General features: G+C 42.6%; 1 protein-coding gene across 7 annotated transcripts in view; it reads right to left on the reverse strand.

Annotated features, from left to right (window-relative positions):
• The window catches only part of kmt2cb (lysine (K)-specific methyltransferase 2Cb), a 76,683-nt gene that overhangs the window by 12,015 nt on the left and 43,652 nt on the right, over positions 1-21,016 (reverse strand). For 4 of the 7 annotated variants that reach the window (XM_007559405.2, XM_007559403.2, XM_007559404.2 and 1 more), the window contains 21 exons: positions 20,812-20,937; positions 20,600-20,730; positions 18,206-18,398; positions 16,231-16,323; positions 15,936-15,983; positions 15,039-15,179; positions 14,558-14,590; positions 14,179-14,325; positions 13,943-14,084; positions 13,617-13,852; positions 13,414-13,487; positions 11,786-11,983; positions 9,546-11,549; positions 6,519-6,832; positions 4,825-6,395; positions 4,625-4,736; positions 4,121-4,187; positions 3,985-4,045; positions 3,605-3,837; positions 813-2,435; positions 167-355 (listed from right to left, as the gene is read on the reverse strand). In XM_007559405.2, the coding sequence (XP_007559467.1) occupies positions 167-355; positions 813-2,435; positions 3,605-3,837; positions 3,985-4,045; positions 4,121-4,187; positions 4,625-4,736; positions 4,825-6,395; positions 6,519-6,832; positions 9,546-11,549; positions 11,786-11,983; positions 13,414-13,487; positions 13,617-13,852; positions 13,943-14,084; positions 14,179-14,325; positions 14,558-14,590; positions 15,039-15,179; positions 15,936-15,983; positions 16,231-16,323; positions 18,206-18,398; positions 20,600-20,730; positions 20,812-20,937 (7,736 nt within the window). The remainder of the gene's footprint in view (positions 1-166; positions 356-812; positions 2,436-3,604; positions 3,838-3,984; positions 4,046-4,120; positions 4,188-4,624; positions 4,737-4,824; positions 6,396-6,518; positions 6,833-9,545; positions 11,550-11,785; positions 11,984-13,413; positions 13,488-13,616; positions 13,853-13,942; positions 14,085-14,178; positions 14,326-14,557; positions 14,591-15,038; positions 15,180-15,935; positions 15,984-16,230; positions 16,324-18,205; positions 18,399-20,599; positions 20,731-20,811; positions 20,938-21,016) is intronic. The other 3 variants (XM_016674935.1, XM_016674934.1, XM_007559408.2) reach the window with 3 other exon arrangements.

The following is a 21,016-nucleotide window of genomic DNA, read 5'->3' on the forward strand; positions in this document are numbered from 1 at the left end:
ACATGTCACTTTGTGTGCAATTAATCTATGGAAGTTTTGCTAAAAATCAATAAACTTTTCAATTATTTTCTGATTCATTAAAATGCAAATTCAAAACTTTTTTTTTTCCCCAGCTGTTTGACCAAAAAAGTGACTAGAAGAAAGAAAAGAGTAAAAGCAATCTTACTTGTTTGATTTGTGTCATAACGGTGTCAGGACCTGAATGGATCAGCTGCCTGTCGTCTCCTTCCTTCTTTCTCTTCTTGTAGCGAGCGGGCTTCTCTCCTCCCTTTGGTGGTCTCTTATTCCTCCCTTTCTTCTTGTCTTGTTCAGGAAGCAGAGAGCCAGGAAACTCCAAGGTTCCGTCAGAGTAGGCCTGAATTTGGAAAATAAAAATAGTTGCATTAAAAGTATAGTTTATTTCTTCTGTGCTCTGTCCTCTTCCGAAGGTGCCAAGCTTTTGAAACATACTGAGGTAACTGAAAGTGTAATACGAGAATAGCGTAGTTTATCTTCATCGTCCATGTAAAAGAAATCTCAGTTTCTAAGCATCATATATAAAAGGACAATGAAACAAAAAGTGCATTTCAATTTGAATTTCATTTAAATCACACAAAGCCATTTCCGATCCTCCTCTGAAATCGGTCAGTTTCTAATGCAAGAGGCAAAGTACCAGATCTGACCTCTGGCTTTTGCTTACGTTCCATGTCGCAGAAAACTCTAAAATATAAGTTTGTACTTTTGGTTTAGGTAAAATATTGGTAAAACATTTTATGCCTATTGTTCACTGTGTTGATATGTTCTCTACAGCGATAGGATAAACAAACACTGACCCCGTTGCTGTCCATGGAGCTTTGCCTCAGCAGGGTTTTGCAGTCGGTGGCCTCCTCCTCCTCTGAGCGCAGGCTGTCCTCTGACCGCTGCTGTGACAGGCCAGGTGGAGGTGTGTTCTTGTTCTTCAGCAGGTGTTTCAGCAGCTCATTGCCAGCCTCTCCCTTGTTTGGACTCTGTCCAGCGAGGAATGGGGACATGTTCCCTTTGTTCTTTTCTTCCTTCACAGAGTTCATCTCTGAGTTGAATGACCCATCGCATTCAGCGGCATCGGTCTGCTCCAGCTTTATGTTACTGAGGATCCTCTCGTGCTCCTGAGCCTGCGTCCTCGACACGTCTGATGCTGGATGACCAGACTGTCCACCAGAAAGCTGCCTCTCCAGCTCTGAATGGCTGGGCGTGGAAGACCCCAGCAACGGAGACCTGGACAGGTCCTGATCGCCAAAGACGTGGGTGTTTCTGGTCGGGGTCGAGGAGGTGTCGGAGACACACGGCGTTAGGGGGGCTGTGAGGTCCGAGTGCGGAGTCGAAGGTGTCTTGACTGAGTCGGCGTCATCATCTTTCTTCTTTTTGCGGTTTCTTTTCTTTTTCCCTTTTTCATCTGGAATGATGTTGGAATAGAGTTGGATGAGAGATTGACCTGAGCCTGGAAAGTTGGATGGAAGCGGTGTGGCAGAATCAAACGGAGGACCCTCTCCGGGCATCTGAGGCATCATTCCTGGTCCACTGAACTGGCGGGGCCTCGGCTGAGCATGGGGGAAGTTAGGTCCTGGTATGGCGACGCCGTCTGGCCCTAAACTTGGGCCCGTGTCCGGGGGCATCATCCCATTGCCCATCATTGGTCTTCGGTCACCCTGAATGAACGTCCCAGGCGGCGAGCCCAAGCTGCGCTGCATGGCCTGCTGCTGGGGAAACATCGGTCCAAGCTGTTGTGGTTGCTGCAGCGGGGGCCTCTGGGGTTGCATGAAGTCTTGCGGCAGCTCAGAATTGAAAAACGGCATCTGAGCGAGAGGTGCACCGCTGCCATCTGGGGCCATCAACCCTTGCTGCTCCATTTCCATGCGATGCTTCAGAGCTCTCTGACGCTCCACTTCCTGCATGAGCTGCACGCGCTGCCTCTCCTGCTGCTCCCTGAGCCTCTCCCGCCTCTCGCGCTCCTGGAAACCTTCGCTGAAGGGGTTGTTGTCGTCAAACTTCACACCACCCGCCTGCATCGGTTTAACCGCGCCCGGCGGGGCAGGTGTGCCTTGGGGCTCAACGGGCATCTGCGAGTGCTGAGAGATGCTACCCACCGGCATCTGAAGGGGCTGAGCCGAACCTGGAGCAGCTACCTGAGGGGGCATCATGGGTGGCATCCCCGGTCCACCCAGAGGCATTGCAGCCCCAGAATGCCAGCCCGGCGGAGGGTTGGGCATGCGTGGTGCTGCGTTTGGTTGGCCAGGGTGAAGAGGCATCTGTATCATGGGGTTCATGGGAGGCTGGACCATCGGCGGGCCGCCAGGAACCATGCCGTGATTGCCCGCCGCTGAGTGAATAGCGGGCATGATGGGGGTCATGTTGTTCTGCTGCTGTTTCACTCTGTACTCCTCGATAAGCTCAGCGTGCTCTTTTTGCTGCTTGCGAATCTGATGAAAGATGAAAACGGTTTCATCAGCTTCATGAAGGATTCAGAGTTCCCTACATTGTGCTTCACCAGACTTCTAAAAAAAAAATCTAAAATATTTTGATATTTCAGTCAATGGTTAATATTTAATTTAAAAAAAATATATTCATTATAAACACTGCAGTATACGTGTGAGTATGCTACAACTTGTATTTTACCATTCTTAGCTTAAGAAGGAATGGTAAAGTTTGCCAGACTACAATATTTTTGAAGGCTTTAGATATTGAATAAAGAGATTAAACCTACATAAACCCCCAAAGGGGTAGACAAATAAATGGATAGAAAGATGAAAAGAAAACAAGTGAATGTTCATGGCAGATGGATTTGTGGATGAATAGAAAAACGAATGAACACATGAATAGCTGTTGGAGAGATGTATGGAGGAAAGGATGGACAGTGATTTAAACGATAGATGGAAAGAAATAATAGACATATTCTCAGTTGGACAGAATGAACAGATGACTAGCAAGAGACATGGATGAATCAGTGATAAATATCCTGAAATGAGGGTTGGATGGATGAGCAGATGAACAGACAGACAGAAGGATAAGTCGCTTGATAGAAGGCTGGGTTAACTGGAAGGTTGACTGAATGGATGGAAAGTTAAATGGACTGAAATTGGTGGATGGACAGACAGATTAATGCATAGATAATTGAATATCTAGAGATTGGTCAGAACTGAAACTCGTGAGCTGCTGTATTAGAGGGAGGTGTGGCGACTTTGATCACTGCAACCAGTTTAGATTCCTCGTCTTCAATGGGACAAAGTCTGAAAACACTTTTTCCAAACCTGGAAATAATTAAATCAAATTCTATACCTTGACCATTTGAAGACTGTGCAGTTCTTACTGTTGGATACAAGTTTTTTTATTTTTTATTACACTATATGGAATTTTGAACTCACCAACAATTCCAGGAGAGACATACTATATATGCTTCTCTGTTTGAATTATTCTGTGTGGATACTTTGCAGGTTTGACAGAAGAGACTGCAGCCATGCCAGATAAATGATATCCCTTCGTTGACAATTAAATGCTTTGCTTGCAGATAAACATATTTATGCTGATGGCTACCTGCATATAAAGGTCACACAGAACTCAGTGGTGGAGCTCATCAAGCCTTGCATTTTACCTGCTCCAGTTGCTTCTGCACTACACCCTGCTGCTCTGTGACATGTTTGAGCTGCTCAGCATCCTCCTCAGGGAACTCTCTGCCTGCCTTCTTAGCAGTTCTCTGCTTGGCAGACAGGGCTTTCTTTGACTTTCTGTGAGCTCCGATCTTCTCTTCTAGAAACTTTTGCTGCATTTGAAGTAGTTGCTGAGTCTCCTGAAGCCACTCCTCGTACTGAGCCCTCTGAGGGTTGTCTGATGGAAGAAAGATGGATGTTTTCTTAGCAAAACTTGACAGCAGGAAAAAAAAACAAATATCTTTACATTTACAGCCATAACATATCTTCAGAAAAATGATCCTTCACAAAAAAACAAACCAAAAAAAGTCTTTTGAAAACTTACTGACAAATCCTGGTCCAAAGTTTGGAGGATTTGGTCTTGGTACTTGGGTCAATTTGCCATCCTGATACAAACATTGACAGATATATATTATACTGACAACACCGACTTTTGACATTTTCTTTAGAAAATTAATTACCGGTCCAATGACTTGTGGAGGGATGGGGGTGCTTTCAGGACAAGGTGGTGCAGGACCGGGAGGGAATCTGTGAAACAAGGTTAATGTTAACCTGTTAATGTTCTCATTTTAATTCTGGAGAATGTAGTGTTATTATTAGGCAGCTAATGCAAAATCTCCTTGCGAGAGTAACTTATTTACTAGTATGAAGTACAGGTGCTTCAAAAAATTGTACTTGTTTGCTGAATTCAAAAAGTGAAACCCAGCATAACCAGAAACCTGGAGAGGTTTTTGGATTAAAGAGATCTCTTTACGTCCTTGGTTAGTTGTCCTCTTTCCAATTAAAAGTAACTTTTTGGAGAATTTTATATGGGATTTAAAAATCTCACTCTGTGTAATAAAACACAAGCTAAAATGTTTGAACTGACTTAACCCCTTAAAGATTTTCTAATTTATTGAGTCACACCTGTAATCATTTCGATTTCAGTATGAACATTACTGCTGTGTAAAATCAGTGGCCTTTACCTGTTCATCACCATTGGAGCCATCCCCATGCTGTTCTGAACCATGACTTTATTGATCCCTTTTAAGGCAACCATCTTGGCTTTCATAATGGGGTCAGTGATTGCATCGAAATCTGCCAAATAAATGCACGGTCAGATATAATCAAGGCACAGGTGCCGTGTCTAACACAAAATCCTACAAGGGCTGGCGGAGAACCCTACCAATGTTGGGGAAGAAGGCGTCACTGGAACGCTGTCGGATCATGGCTTGCATCTGACGCTGCTGCTGTTGTTCTTGCCTCTCCTGGTCAAGGAGGTCCTGCAACAGGAGGGGCTGCTCCTCCAGCAGGAGAGGACGCTGTTGCTGGCTGTGCTGACCCAAATTCTGGTTCAACACAGTCTGCTGGGCTTGGCTTAGACCGGTCTGGTCTACTCCGACTTGTTGGTCGGCTCCAAAGCCAGAAGCAGATAGTTGTCCTGCAGTGGCCGTGTCCGCTATCGTTTGACTCACTGTAAGCGAGGAGGTATGCCGATTATCGCCGGCTGGGTTCTGTTGGCCCATGAGGTTACCTCCCTGACTGACGGAGTCGATGATTGGATTTAATGATTGCTCCTCAGGCTGCTGCTTAATGAGTAAACTAGAAAGGACCGGGGTGGAGTCGGAGAGCACTCCCTGCTGCGACGAGGGGTTTTCAGGTCGTTGCTGGTCTATCACTTCAGGTGGCCCTTGACAGTCTTTGACCTCCGTTTTAATTTCCTGATCTGGTGCCAAGGAGTCAGAGCTGTGACTCCCAGGTACTTCCGGCTTAAGTTCAGAGGCTGATTGCTCACCTGTGGACTCTGACTTTGACGGGGCAGATGCTGAGCTGGATGAAGGCTCAGTTTCAGGGATTGCACTTTTAGGAATGTCCGTAGCTTCAGCGTTATCATCCATGGGATCACTGAGATCCAGTTCTTCATTGAACATGTCTTTCTTGATATCATCCAAGTCGGGGTCTGTGTATGCAATTATGTCAAATTTGCCAGATGTTAGAAAGTCATCGAGGTGTAGGTCATTTGTCTCCAGATCCAGGTCTTTACCATCCTCTGGATCCAAATTGAGATTTTCTAAGTCAGCATCGACCAGATCTTTGACCTCCACGTCCTCAAGATCTTTGACTGCCGAATCTTCTGCATCTAGTTTCTCCTCCACGGCTTCACTGTTAGTCACCGAGACAGCCTCAGACTGTCCAGCAGGGGGTGCAGAGAGGATGATGGATGATGTCATGTTCTGGGTCTCATTTGAAGCAGGTTGGCTCATTGATCTCATTAGGGGAGCTTGTTTGATGGCACTTATTCCTGGCATCTGGGTTTGCTGATGAAGATTGTCCAAGCTGGCAGACAGGTGTAAGTGGCCAGACTGACCGGGAAGAGAGTCCACCATTTTAGGCCCCTGATTCAAAGGGAGCCTGGAGTCATGTGGTCCGGGAAAGCTCGGCAGCCTCGGACCCTGGAGATTAGGGTCCATGCCTCCTTGCATGGCGCCAGGTGGAAACTGCATGCGGGGCCTGCTTTCTACAGCTCTGTGTCGCAGCTCGATGAAATGCTGACCCATTATGTTGTGTTGCTGCATAGGTACGCTGCGTGGCGGGCAGTGGTGAGGCATACCCATAGGGCTTCCTCCCATGCCTTTTGCCATCTCGGTGGGCATGGGCATTCTCATCTGTGGAGGGACTTCCTGCATTGGGTGTTCCCCTCTGAGGAAGAACTCTTGAGGGCCATGAGGACCTAAAGCTGCAGGTGGAAATCCAAACCTAAAAAGGTTGAAAGATAAATAAAAGTGTAAGTTTTGTATTACATATTGGATTTTGAAAAAAAAATAAATAAATAAATAACCTCTTAAAAAACTAAGCACAGAAAAAAATTGCGACTCAAACCTTGGTCCCTGATGTCTTAAATTAGGATCTCCAGGATGTGGTGCCCGCTGGATTTGCCCGTCATTAGGGAAGCAGACTCGCTGATCCCCTGGAAAATTTCCAGGAAATCGCATTGGCCCTCTCGTGGGTCCTTGTCCAGGATAGGGTGGAGGAGGCCTGTTGAACATTTCCCCTTGTTGGCCAGGGCCCTCATGGGGCCAAGGTCGTGGTGTTCCCGGGGTTAAGTTGCCAGCAGGATCCTGAGGGCCCCTCTCCTGTCTGTTGGCAGTCCTCTGCTGCTGTTGCTTGAGGATTAACTCTCTAATTCGTTGTCGCTACAGAACAGAGAAAAAATAAAAAGCATTATTAGGACAAGAAATGTTCAAAGAATTTTTTTCAATGCATATATATATATTTCATTCTTGGTATTTACAGCATTGCCATTTTCTATTGTGGATATTTTTCTGCATCTTCTGTTTAAGGTCAAGCAAACGGGCAAGTAAAAAGATCTAAAACTTACATTAAGAAAAGAAAAAACATTTTGACAATGGATTTTTTTTTTCAAGATAGAGATGATTTATTGGCAAAAATTTGTGAAAGTATAACAATGCAAAAATTTAACTTTTAATTTGAGAACATTGATTCACTGCAGAAAAGGTAGGTTCTCAGAAAATTGTTTATGCCACTAAAAACTGCCTTAAAATAGCAGTAAAGTTATATTTTTAAATTCAGCCGTAAAAGGGACCTTTAAAGCAAGTTGGGTAGCTCCAGAGGCCGAAGTAAACAGGTTTCTTAAATTTCTTTTCTACGAAATCATTCTCATATCATGATTTTTTTTTACCTGCTCAGTTCTGTCCATTTTGAGCTCCTTTCAGAATGAGCTGTTTTAGAGCTTCTCTCACTTTTGCAAATAAGCTGCTGCTGATAATGCCCCTCTGCCCCCCACCCAACTCAAACTTGCACTTTATACATGTGAAAATGGCTGCAAAAAGATCTACAATTGTACAACTGGACGTCTTTCACCCTGAGTCAGACTCAGAAGCAGAAGAAGTGGAACCTCCAGCACAACCAACAAGGATGCACCAGCTGTTTCTGAATAACAATAAAGCACTTGTCTTTTCCAGCAGCCATTGTACAGTGCATACAGAGAAGTAAAACTAGCTAACCAAACATGCTCTTCTTCTAATAATACAGTGCGAGGAGTTCCACTTCGGTTTCTAGGAAACATGTGAGAGGCTTATTTCTTTTTGCCAGTAACAACAAAACTGGATGAAGAGCCACATTTCTCTCATCATTGAACACATTGGGCAAGATCATAGGGTACCCCAGCTAAAAGTGGCAACTTGCGGTTCGCCAAGTCTCCATATCAATTATTAGAGGTCAATTAAATGCAACCAGGTCTTCGCGAGTGATACCAGAAGAAGGCATTTCCTGTCTTAGTATCAAGTATAAAAATGTGGAGTTTACTAAACTCTGCTGGGATTTATCTTGAAAGAAGAAACAATGATGGAGCTTTTCTACAACAAGCACTCCAGCTGGGGTTGGTGTGAAACAAAGGAGAGAGTAGAAAAGCTCTTCATAGCCCTCAGCACAAAAGCATCTTTTCCCTCAGTAGAAAAGCATGTTGGAAGGCAGTGCCTTTGTGGCCCCTTTCCTCTTCCAAATGTACAGGAAACAGAATGGATGGCAAAAAATGATGGAGTTCTAAGCCAATAAAACTGAAAATGTACGACTGGGTCTTTCAAAATGGTCAAAAAACAACATTCTTCCAAGTCTATCAGAGTTCCTAACCCAGCCTTTGCAAGTCCCAATTTGTTAAATGTTACAGCAGAAGAATATCTGCTATCTTATTACCAAAAAGGGGGTTGTACAAAGCATTAAGAGAAAATGTACCAAAAACTGTGATAGCTGTCTGACTTTTTTAATAACTATTAATCATTTAATTTTTCCTCCACTGAATAAATACAAATCACATTTTTTTCCCCTCAATTTTCCAATGTGAGATTATGCAACCGCAATGAAAGATTTGAAGGGTTTAACAAATCTTCACCAAATACCGTATTTTCCGCACTATAAGGTGCACCGGATTATAAGGCGCATAGAATAGACACTACAGTTAAGGTTGCCACCCGTCCCTTTGTTCCGTACTCTACAAATATGGATATGTAATAATAAAGAAGTGGTCCCCAAGTAATTTATACAGTAGGCTGCCCCAGTCATTGTTTCACTCACGGTGTTGGTGTTGTGATGTTGTGCCCAACTGCTTTCTGGGTAACACAGACCAACCGACATGCCCCCGCCGCAGTCCCTGTCTCTCTTACCCCGCACCCCGGGTTTAAATGTATAGGGGCTGGTCCCTTGGTAGCCCTAGTCGAAGCACCCCGGATGAATGTCTAAAGCCACTTTGTTGACATAAAGAATGTCAACAAAACAGTCCGTCTCCGATCGGGGAGGAGAGCTTTCTGCAACTGGGCCGGGGCGTGGACGGACGATGGTCACCCTTCTCCGTTCGCGCACAGCATGTTCGTGGAGAACATGGTGCTAAATGACCTGCAGACGACCTGATTCTAGACGGTCGGTAGGTAGATAGGTTAGTCAAACTTTATTAACAAACCAGCGGTCTGACAACTATCCCAGCATGCACCGTGCGCTTCTTCTTCTACGGGCGAAAATGAAGTCGACGGCTGCTTACCCTAGTTGCTAGACCTGTTGTGGCTCAATATTGCTCCATATATAAGGTGCACCGTATTATAAGGCGCACTCTCAGCTTTTGAGGAAATTGAAGGTTTTTAGGTGCGCCATATAGTGCAGAAAATACGGTACATTATAATCCATGACAAATCTACAATAATCTCCATGGATACCTATTCACTAAGAAATTGACCATGTAGCTGCAGGGTCAGAGAGCAAATCAAAGAGACAACCAGTACTTGCTGCTATAGAGTCATCTAACAATAAATTAGATAACCCTACAACAGTAGGAGCTGGCTTTCCGTATGAGACAGAAAAAAAAAGTATTTTTTCTGGAGGGTTTCAGTTCTGGGGTACCTGTTTTAGTCTCTCCTCCGTCTCAGCGAGAGCCACTCCTTGTGATTCAGAAGATGAAGCAGGCATTTGTGGGTTGTTTGGCATTTGGGTGGGATCTTGGGGGCCCGCTCCACTGTTCCCCATAGTTGTCTGATCTTTTATTTCCATTTTCTCTGTTGACTGTGGACAAGGCACCATGGGCACTTGTTCAAATGGGTCATGCCCAGGAGTCTGACTGGGTCTTGTGGAAGGTGACTGGCCAAATCCATCTTCAGAAACTCCAGGGTGTTTTGGTGTGAGAGAGTCTGGATGAGGAAACTGTTCTTGAAGCCTGGTTTGAGGGGGTGAGAAGGGATCTTGACCTACTCCTGGTCCTGGCCTAACCATAGGTCTGTTATGCACATCAGAACCAGGCCTTGGGGTCCCTGGAGGTTGGGCATAAGGATCATTAACCATTGTTCTGTGGGCCCCTGGCTGTGAAAACATGTCATTACTCCCTATCCTAGATGGCCCAGGTGTACTAGCAAATGGTTCTACTGGCCCCCTTTGGCTACCTGGTGACTTAGAGAATCTTTCTCCCACAGAAGGCCGTGGAGTACCTGGTGGATGACCAAAAGGATCCATTGAGTGGGAAGGGGACATTCGTTGTCCAATGTGGGGCTTATGAGCGAACTGGTTCATCCCACTGGGACGAGGAGTAGTAGGTGCCTGTGAGTAAGGGTCGGAGGACGGACTGGATGAGTTTGATGACTGACCGTAGTTGTCATGAGGACGTGGGGTGCCTGGTGGTCGAGCGTAGGTTTCAAAAAACGGTCGAGGTTGAATGCTGTGTTCATTCATGGATCGCTGGTTTCCTGCAGGCTGCGAAAAAGGGTCTGGACCTGGCTTGTTGGGACCAAGGGGCTGGGAAAAGGGGTCATAAGTGAAACGATCTGGCCTGGGTGTGGATGGTGCATGTGCATAAGGATTTCTAGACATTTGAGGAACTGGTCCTGACTGAGAAAACGGGTGCCCCTGAGGGTGATGCTGACCCATTCTAGGTGGACTGGTGAAACTGTCATTTGCTGATGGCCTTGGGGTATGCGGAGGATGTGCATAGGGGTCGTTTGGTTGATTTTGGGAGAATCTGTCAGTGGGATGTTGACCTGGTCGATTGAAGGCATCCTGAGCCTGAGGAGGGGGCATTGGTGTTTTAAAGAGAGGAACAGCTCCAGATTCATTACTTCCAGGTATTGGTGCTATTAGAGGCCTTGAGTAAGGGTCAGACAAAATCATCCTGTTCTGGGCCATGCGTTGATAGGCATCATTTCTTATCATGGGTCGTGAGTATGGGTCTCTGCCAGGAGAACCCATTGGGGATCTTCCTTGAGCCGCTTGACTGCCCCTGGGTGGTCCTATGGGTTTCAGAAAGGGATCCATTTCTCCCGTAGGTCTGGGTGTATCAGGAGGTTTGGCATAAGGGTCATTGCACACTGATGTGGGAGAACCAAATGATTCATGTGCTGGAGAGGGTCTTCCTCTGTCTTGCGGTTCTGTCAAAGAAGTGGGTGATTTGCCTGACTCCACAGACATTCTGCGACATGAATTTGGTCCGAGAGGCGGTGGTCTTGGGGTCCCAACCATTTTGGCATATGGGTCCCATGGAGAAGATGGTCCAGAACCAGAGGATCCTGGTGAGAAAACTTGTGGAGACTGAGGCTGGGACGATGGACCAGATGGAGGGGGAGGGGGCGGTCGCACAAAAACATCCTCTGAAGGACAAGATGTTGGGGTTGCTTGTAGTTGCGGCCTTGCAAAAGTTTCTTTCGAGTTTAACTGCTGCATCGGGGAGGAGCTGCCGTTACTGGGCTGAGAGGCTGGACTCTGGTTACCACTGTTGGTACCATCTCCCTCTGATTGACTGGTTGTCTGCTGTTGATGTTGCTGCTGTTGCTGCTGCTGTTGCTGGAGTTGTTCATTTTTTACTTGCTCCAATTTCTGTGTGGCTTCAATCTTGGCCTGTTGCTTGCTTTTCTGCCTCATTTGCTGTCAAGACAGAACACAGAGAGAGAGAGATAAGGAGAGATTAGACTTCAACAAAGATGAAGAATTTATTCTCATGCCAAGAATGAACTGGACCTACTAACCACCAATGTCATCACGGTTAATGCGAAGGATAGTGCAGATGTTTAGGAAGCGTTAATAAACGACCACTTCTTAGCTGTCTTTATATAAAGTGGACCTGGCGCTGCATTCTCTGACTTCATTGCATACACTCTTACCTGTCTAAACTTCCACTCTTGTTCATGCTCTGACTCTTTTGGTTTCAAAGGGTCTTTAAAGAGGAGATCTGTGTCTAGTGGTATGTTGGGATCAAACACCTCAGGGGGATGTTGCTGCGGATGATGCCTCTTCACCGTCTCATTCGACATCTGGACTTTGTTGATGCGCAGGGCTGCTCGGTTATCTCTTGCCTTTTGCTAAACAGCAAAATCAATCACATTGACAAATACAGGCGTCACATAAGTATTTCATAACTATGGGTCTGACAAAACAATTCTCTGTAGAAAAGGTGTAAATTGTATATAAATTAAAGCACAATGATGTGGTTCACACAATAAAAGTGTTTTAAAAACCAGTTTCTATGTTATACAGTAATAATTTTAGATATATTAGGTAATTAGTAAAATGTTATTTACCTAAAAAGAAAAAGGATGTTTTTTTTGGGGGGGGGGTTTAATGCCAACAGGCGAAGTTACGTTTTATAAGGTTTTCCATCAAACTAGGTTTTTTTTTTTCTTTCATAGTTTTTGTTAACAACAATAGGCAAGCAAAGACACTGGGTTGACATTGTGGTGGTTAAAAGAATATCTGAAATTAAACTGCTTGAAGTGGGAATTTAACATGTGAAACTGAACACCTACTTTTATTGGAAAAAACAACTTATTTTGAAGCTACGTGATGCAGTTTCTCTGTTTTGGGTGGCTACATCAACATCCTAGTGTATGCACCACTGTCCATTTATACTAAAAATAAAGATTAATGTGGAGTTTTTAACAGGACATTGACTTCTAAGTAAGGGCTACACAATACATCTGATCCCTGTTCTTGCAATTATAGATTGAATTAACATTAGTAGATTATACATAAAGTTAAACACCAGAACTAACACACATCTAATTTTTTTTATGACAATCTTTTTTCCCCAAAAGATATTTAAAATTCAGTAAGACAGTGGGAGACAATGACTGTCAACTTGTTATTTTGCTTTTTATTGTTCAGCTGCACAGATGACAGGACAAATATCTCATAAAAAAGGAAGCACACTCGCCCTTTCTCTGCTTGGAACTACAGGGGAAGGTTTTCCACTTCAGGCATCAGAAGCCAGAGTCCTGCGTGTTTTGGATGTGTCCTTGGTTCAATACACTCCACTCAAATTATTGGTTTATCAACCACAGACTCTGCTGAATTCAGCCACTTAAATCTGCTATGTTAATGTGCTATGTGAATGGATTACATCTCAAACATGCAGGATACTGGCTCCTGAGTACTGGAACTGAACACCCTTAGACAATTTACAAAATTACAGAAATCTACTTTAAATCCTCAGCTATAAAAGTGAGTATGAAACGCCTTCAAGGCCAGTAGAGACATAACTTTTCGCATACTTGTCACATTCACAGCAGTTTCTCTACTCAATCCTCAAACGTCTCAAATCGTGAAAGAAAAAATGCACTAGATAAAGAACAGTCTTAATTATCAGGGTAAACTATTCCAAAAAATATAGCAATTTACTTATGCTGAAGATAAGCCATTTTATTGTTCTCGTCTAAAGAGCCTAAAAGGTTTGGCTGGATTATTCACTGCACTGTCAAAAAGCAGGAGGCCAGAGAGAGGAGAGGGATCTTACCACATATGGGGCCCTGTCTTGTGAGCTAGCTTTCCTCCAAAGTTTAGCAATTTGCTTTACTCTTGTAGACCAATCTGTTGGAAGAACAAAAAAAATTAATGCAAATTAAACAATGCAGTAGCAAAACATGCTCAAATAAAATAAACTGAAATAAATAAATAAATCTGGAAAGATAAATTAAAGCTTCTGAACCAACTACTAACCCGGGTATTCTTCTTTAAGGTTGGGGAAATTGATATTTGTATACAGGACAGGTGCAACAGTGGCAAGCTCCCCTAGTGTTTCCTCCTTCTCCCACTTGAGTGTGCTCCTTTGGGCGTTTGACATGGCTTCGGTTTCCCCATCAGGCAAAGACCCGGGAGGTGGAGGGCCAGGGCCGTGGGTAGAAGTTGGCCAAGGACCAACTGCCTCTCTGGCCATCTGATTAAATTTACGATCCCTGCAACGAAAAGAACAGCAGCTCAAGAAATATCATTCAATGTCAGAGACAGCAAAATAAGAGCTTTATTAACAGCAAGCTGTGTGTTACCTTGGATTGTCAGTGAAAGGCATGCGGTTCAGAGGAGAGAAATTTTCTGGGATGCAAGGTCCTGTTGCGGGATTTGCGGGGAAGCGTGGGTTTGGTCCCCTCATACCATTGATCATCGGCATCCTTGGAAACATCGGGTTACCTGCGCACATAATAGACACAAATATGAAGCATTTATTGTTTTAAAAACCTGTATGTGGTGCTTGCATTCAATACAAAGTGACTGGATAGTGTACCTGCATTATGATGAGGCATACCAGTGCCAGGTGTAGGAGGGAGGGGTCCTGGGACCTGAGGGTGAGGCACCTGTGGTGGAGGTGGTTGGCTCGTGCTCGGGCTAAGGACTGCAGTGAAGAGATCTTCCACATCCTTGCCCTCCAGCTCTGGAACAGAGTGGCAAACACAATGTTGCGCATACAAGTAATGTACCTCATCTAATATTTCATCAAGTAAAATTTCTAGTCTATTCTTCAAACTCATTATCTACTTTACATCTGGGAAATAACTTACTATCAATATATTAATAATATTATAACATTAATTATTTTTGGTTCTCTTTCTTTGGTAAACACTGAGCTGCACATGTAGGGGGGCAAAAAAAAAAAAAGTACCAACCTGGAATTTTGTAAAATTTGCTGAGAATTGATTCTGAAAAGGAAGCAAAATCATAAAACATCATTATTCAACTCGCCACTGAAGATTCGGATAAAAAGTGAATCTAATACTGCAAGTGTTTATGAAATTTCAGAGTTAAAGTACATGCCTACCCTGTCAAAAACAAACACACAAAAACAGCCGTTTTTGAAATAGAAACTATGCTAACCACTAATATGGTCGTGGTTGGTTTAGTAGTTACAGTGATGCTAAAGTTATTTTCAAATGTCAAATTCATAATTCACAGATCTACATTTCAAAGAGCCTTTCAAGCCATAAGGCTAGAAATCATATTAAGGGAGAAAAGCTGCCACTGTTAATTAACGTATGATATTTTTTTTTTTTAGTCTCAGAAATTCATCTGACAGAAAAATCCTGATTAGACTCAGTTTGATGTGGAAGGTTTCTGTGTTAATCATCAATTGTGTGTTTTCCCACTGACCATCAGTGACCATCTTGTCTAGCTCCGGGCTAAGAATGCCGTCCAGGGGTTCTTCTGGGATGGTTCGAGGCGTCCTTCGGCCAGTCTGAGACTGGGGCGCTACCGGGGAGCCATCTGCAAGTGGCCCGATGTCCAGTCCAGCTGTGGAAACACAGACAGACAAACAAAGAAAGAAAGATGTAACACAAAGGAGGGGTGGGGGAAGTCACCACAGGTGTTGCTTTTAAATGAGTCAATGCATGAGAACTTGTTTAAGTAGAAAGGCAATTAAAACTAAACAATTTAAAAGTCGAGCTCAGTTTTTACGAGACATCGTAACACTTTTCATGTGATGAAAAGATTGCGTTTGAAAAATCATTTAATAAAACTTGTATAGCAAATTGATGCACTGTAACTCCTAGGAGCGCTTAGAATTAGAGAGTGCCACAATTTTCACCCCGCAAAATGTGCTGCACAGCTTTTTGTCAGGAAGCCAAAGGCATGAAGATAGAGCCCCTCTACTGCATTCAGAAACTAAGAACATTTGTCAAGGTCCTTCGCTCTCTAGACTGCTCATTTTTGAATGCTAGGGACACCCTTGTCAGTTTCTTTTTCCCATTTTGAAGAAATCTTCCTTTGAGCCAGATATTAATTCATGAGAGGATATTTGAAGGCTCACGATCACAAAGACTGGCACACCACATACATTTGGGCAAAAACTGAAGGTGTGTTAGACAGATACTAAGCAGCTCATGAGTGTTATTGCAATCTGAAATGGCTGAGAGAGAGAGAGAGAGGGAAAAAAAAGAAAAGCTAGGTATGAAGTCACTGTAGTGTTTAAACATGCACACCCAAAACAGAGACACACTGCAGGAGAAATGCACTAAAGCAGAGAACTGGAGGCCAAAGCACCCTTACCAAAAGGAGGAGGTGAGCTGTCAACCTTGAAGGGGCAAAAATCAAGACCTACAAGAACCCAAAACCAAGTAAAATAAAATGGTGAAGACAGAATAAACTAAACAAAAGATTAAAAAAACCAAAACGAACAATCAAAATGAGGCAATAAAGAAAATCACAATGGTGAAGAAAGTAAAACAAACAAGTCCTCTGGGGATATTTCTGTATAAGGAGTAGTAGAGGATTACATGAAGCCATCATAGGTGACTATTAATATATTCTGTCACTGTCACTGCCTGTGAGATATTTGACGCACCAGAGTCACCGCTTGGCTTTCCGAGCACTCCCAAGATGTCTGCACCAGTGTTCAGAACATCAGCTAGATCAACTAATGGTTCCTCTGTCGTCTCTGCAGATGAAGGAAAAGAAATAAAAGGAAAAGAAAAAAAAAAAAAGGAAAACCAAAGTGTCACAAATAATAAATGATGATGAACTGACATGAGGGATCTTGAGCTGCTTGTCGGCATGTCACATGTAGAGCTTGTTGTTGATTAAACCTTGGATGAACTCAAATTTTCAAAAGCCCCAAAAGAGGTCATAATAATATCTGACTGGCATAGAGATTAATGTGATTTAAAAATACTAAACAGGTTGAAGATAGATAGCTGAACTCTACTGAAACGGAGAGTCACAAATGTTGACAAAAGGAGTCAACGGGTTCAGTTAGAATGATTGAAATCAAATCATAATTTTTCAAAATGGTGGTTGACAGATCAGGGCTGAAAGGGGATCACTTAAAATACCGTAATAATAATAATAAAAAAAGCTTCAGTTGGAAACCAGTACCATCAAGCATCCTTCAGTAAAGTCCACAAGATTAAAAAACAAAACAAAAAAAACTGTAGAAACATGATCATCTTAATTTCTGTCTCTTGCAAAAAGTTATTTAATGCTACCATAAAATTAATGTTGTTTCAAATATTGTCTGCTCAAAAATTGCTCTTCATTGTTGCATGTAAAGAAACCTACAAGTAACAGTATAAAAAGACATCCTCTATTCTTGACTAAGTAATAATTGAATCTCAGAAAAAAAAGAAACAAAACGAAAAAAGAAAACTGAATAAAAGCTTTGTGACAGAATGGCTTTTATTTTCTTTTAGACAAATGATCATTTTGGTTTCTGGCTTCATGTTTTATACAAAAAGCTAGTTTTTTTTTTTATGTCACCCATGAAATAAAAAAAGAAAGTCACATTAGATGAACAAACTCAAATGTATTTTATTGGGATTTTATCTGGTGGACCAAAACAAGGTAATGTATTATTTTGAAAAATAGAAAAAAAAATGTTTTAAATAAAACAAAAACAAATAAAAATTGGAAAAGTTATGAGTGCATTTGTATTCAGCTCCCTATTCTGTGATATCATAAAAAAATCCAATTCAACCAATTTGGTAAATTATTACCAATAATTTACCAATTATTGGTAATTGGTAAATAGAGTCCCTTATGGGTAATTTAATCTCAGCACCAATCCAGCTGTTACTTGAAGGCCTCAGAAATCTGTTGTGTGGTCGTTGGGGATCCAACAGCATCACAGAGATCAGGGAACACAGAAAGAAGGTCAATGGAAATGTGGACAAATTAGCAGGGCAGAATCATGCAGACGGGATGGTTCTGAAAAGGGGGGATAAATTGGACCCATTTAACGGGAGGCAAATCCTGGAAGACAACATATCAACGGCTTCAAAACACTTAAAAACTGAGCTGTATGTTCAGCACAGGCAAACATCCAGACAGAGCTATGGGTTACAGCAGCTCAGTCAAAGTCCAGAAGTAAATCTAATGTGAATTTGACACGAGCCTTGAACCTTAGTGACCTTGAGCTTTCTCGCAAAGAACAAAGAAAGAAACATTTCCTTCTACACATGTGCAAAGCTGGTAAAAACTTGAAACTGTAGCTGCAGTGAAAGGTGGTTCCACAATCTCTTTGTAAGAAAATATTTAATCATGTATCATTTCACTTCCACTTCAAATCACGCATTAGTTAGCCGAGCAAATAAAATCCCAATAAAGTACATTAAAGTGTGTGGTCACGTTGCAATAAAGTGATTTAAGTTCAAGCGTCATAAGTAGTTTTGGAATGTCATGTATTTAGGAACAGAGGAGTGAAATTTGGAATCAAAAACAAACCGCTGTCTTCACATATTCAATATTTATCCTACAACGTTGCATTCACTGCGTGAATTACATCACCACTAATCACTTGGGAGAAAATTATTGTTTATACATACGTGGTGCTGCCGGCCTGGAGGGAATGGATGCTGCTGATGCACTTAGCAGCGGGTCTGATGTCGAATCCAAGAAGCCTGAAGTGGGCTGCTTCCTCTCCACGTAGCTTTGCCCGTCCTCCAGCAAGCCCGATTCGACCCCCTGCTGCCTACTCTGCTTGCTTTTGTCCAGAAGGTCCTTACCAAAGAACGCCTCCTGAGAAAGACGACAAACAGGACCAGTCAACGCCATGTCGACGACGATAAGCACCGTAAGAGGCGAGAGATTATTTAAAAAAGATGAGACCGACAATGCAAAAGAGAAAAAATAGCTGGAAAAAAACTTTAACAAATGTGGCACAACAGAAGTAAAACTAAGGTAAAAAGATCAGCACCATTTTCTTCTCCTGGTCAGTGTAGGAAGAAAGTAAACATTGTTCTTCTGTACTGCAATACACAATGACGGCCCTTGACAACTGAACTGAAACTCTAAGCACAGCAAATTTTAATAAAAAAATGAATACTTTGACACGTAACCTACATTTACAATTTGAAGAACATTTGAATTTTTCGAAAGCCCCCCTCCATCACGGAAAAGACTCACCCTAAAACCTATACATACATCTGCCTCAACCATTTGTGCTAGTGGGCTAAACTTAGATCATTTTTGAATTGTGGTCAAAGGCTGCACATGACACATCTACCCCCAGGCTGCACTTTGGAGAGCCCTCCTCCAAACCATCAGTCACATGATTCTGACCCCTCAGGACCGACCTCCACTAATCAGCTACATCCCAGCTATCCTCAGCAACATGGAACGGTGCTCGCTGCTGCACTGAGACGCTAAAGCTCGACGTGTTATCTCAATAATTAATGGAATCTGCTTCACTGTGTAAGACTTTTAGGTTTTCTCCTTAATGTGGTGGGATAAAGAGTGGCAGTGACAGCCACCACTGGCTTAATGCACATCACCTATCGAGGTTTTGGGCAACACAAAGTGACACTAAGATACTGGCTGGGGACAAGCAGCCATCTACAGTTAAGCCTTTGTATGTCAATTCACAAGAAAGAAAGGAACCATTTAAAAAAGTTATGATCGCAGACAAGCATGCTCTACTCAGAGATACATTATGATGTTCCATCAGAGGGGGTTGGGGTGCATACTGGCAAAGTAGTTTCAATGCAACTTACTATGCTTTCCCTGCCTTCCCATGGAGTGAAAGAACGATTTTCAGAAAGACGTAGCTCAAAACGGACTGACTTTTGTTTCCCCCCCCCCATAAAACTGTACATTTGAAAAGGAAAACAAACGTTAAATTCACTAACATTAAAATACAGATTTTGTCTAATTCACATACTAAAAAAACCCCCGAATGAACTACTTGATTTTATTGAGAAACACAAAAGCAACATTATCTCTGCCACGACAATTTTGTATGGATTATTACAGTCATAACAACAACAATAATAATAATCTATATTTTTCTGTAGTTCTAATACAGAAATATGGCATGGAAATTCCAACATCATTCCACACTCAATTAACTTATTTTCCATAAGATCTGAAAAAAATGGGCCAGTAAATATTCAAACTTGTCTAGACTTTTTGAGACTGTGTAGGAACCTTGTACGTGAATGCCAGCTAAATTTAGCAGGTTCAAAAGGCCTTTGTGCAGAATGTGATACGTTTTTCAACATTAATCTGCTACTGTTGGACAAAAACTTGAGCAGAACAGATACAAGTAAGACAGGACATGAAATCCAGGACAGGCAACATAAGTGAAGAAAGTAGCTACTGGGACCAAAGCAAACCTTTCTTTGTGCTGTACAATATTCCACAACGAAGACACTTGCTTGTAACAGATTGAAATATAGAAAGAGTGGAATGAGAAGAATTAGACTAACAACTAAAATGACTAGCATCGCTCAAATTAAGCATCTTAAAAACTAAAAATATAAACTAGAATTAAGTTTGATTTTAGTCAAAAACAGGGCGAGTCGAATATAAAAATGTGCAGTCAAAATTAACACTGATCAGGCATATAAACTGAGCTTCTTAATGAGTGAGGCTTTCTGCAGTTTGCTGTTAATCAGACATGCTGCAGATTAAAAACGGTGCTGGTTGATACGTCTTGACTTTCCAAGCCAGCAGCCCTCTGCATGTTATGAGCCGTAAATATCCTAACAGCCAAACTTATATTTACTCTGAGCAGGGGAAAGCCTGAGAAGTCAGCTGACCAGCAGTGCACAATGACATAGAATGAGAACATGTGGCTCTACTGTCCACCCTATGCAACTGGAGAATATAAACATATTAGATATCTAAAAGATTAATACATACATACATAATACACAGATAAGTGGTAGATACAACCCTTTTTTTGTAAAATAAATCATTACATACTCCAGATAACTGACCTGCAGATAGGCTGGAAAAGCTTCTTCCAGCTTGGTCTTCTTCTTCCTGTAGCGTTTCTTTATCTTTTCCGGGACCTCTTGTCCAGAGGGCGTCTCATCCAAAGGAGTATCTGGCTGGGCTTCTGTCCAACCTGAAAACAAAACATTATTTTAGAAATTTCTGAGTTCAACGACACAAATTTAAATTATATGCATAGTTCTGGTGCACTGACCTTCATCTTTACCGATGGGATTCTCTGACACAGAGCCAGACGAATCTTTTCTGCAGAGGGATCGCTTCGCTTTGCTTGGGCCTTGGCCTGGCCGGCTTCTTTGACGGACCATGAACCCCCCAATGCCTGATGACAAAGCAAAAACAGAGTTGCTCGCAAACTTACATTTAAGTGCAATTTTCCACTTCGAAACTGAGGCCGACTA

The sequence above is a fragment of the Poecilia formosa genome, unplaced genomic scaffold, assembly GCF_000485575.1.
Source record: "Poecilia formosa unplaced genomic scaffold, Poecilia_formosa-5.1.2 Scaffold104, whole genome shotgun sequence".
NCBI classification, from domain to species: Eukaryota; Metazoa; Chordata; class Actinopteri; order Cyprinodontiformes; family Poeciliidae; genus Poecilia; species Poecilia formosa.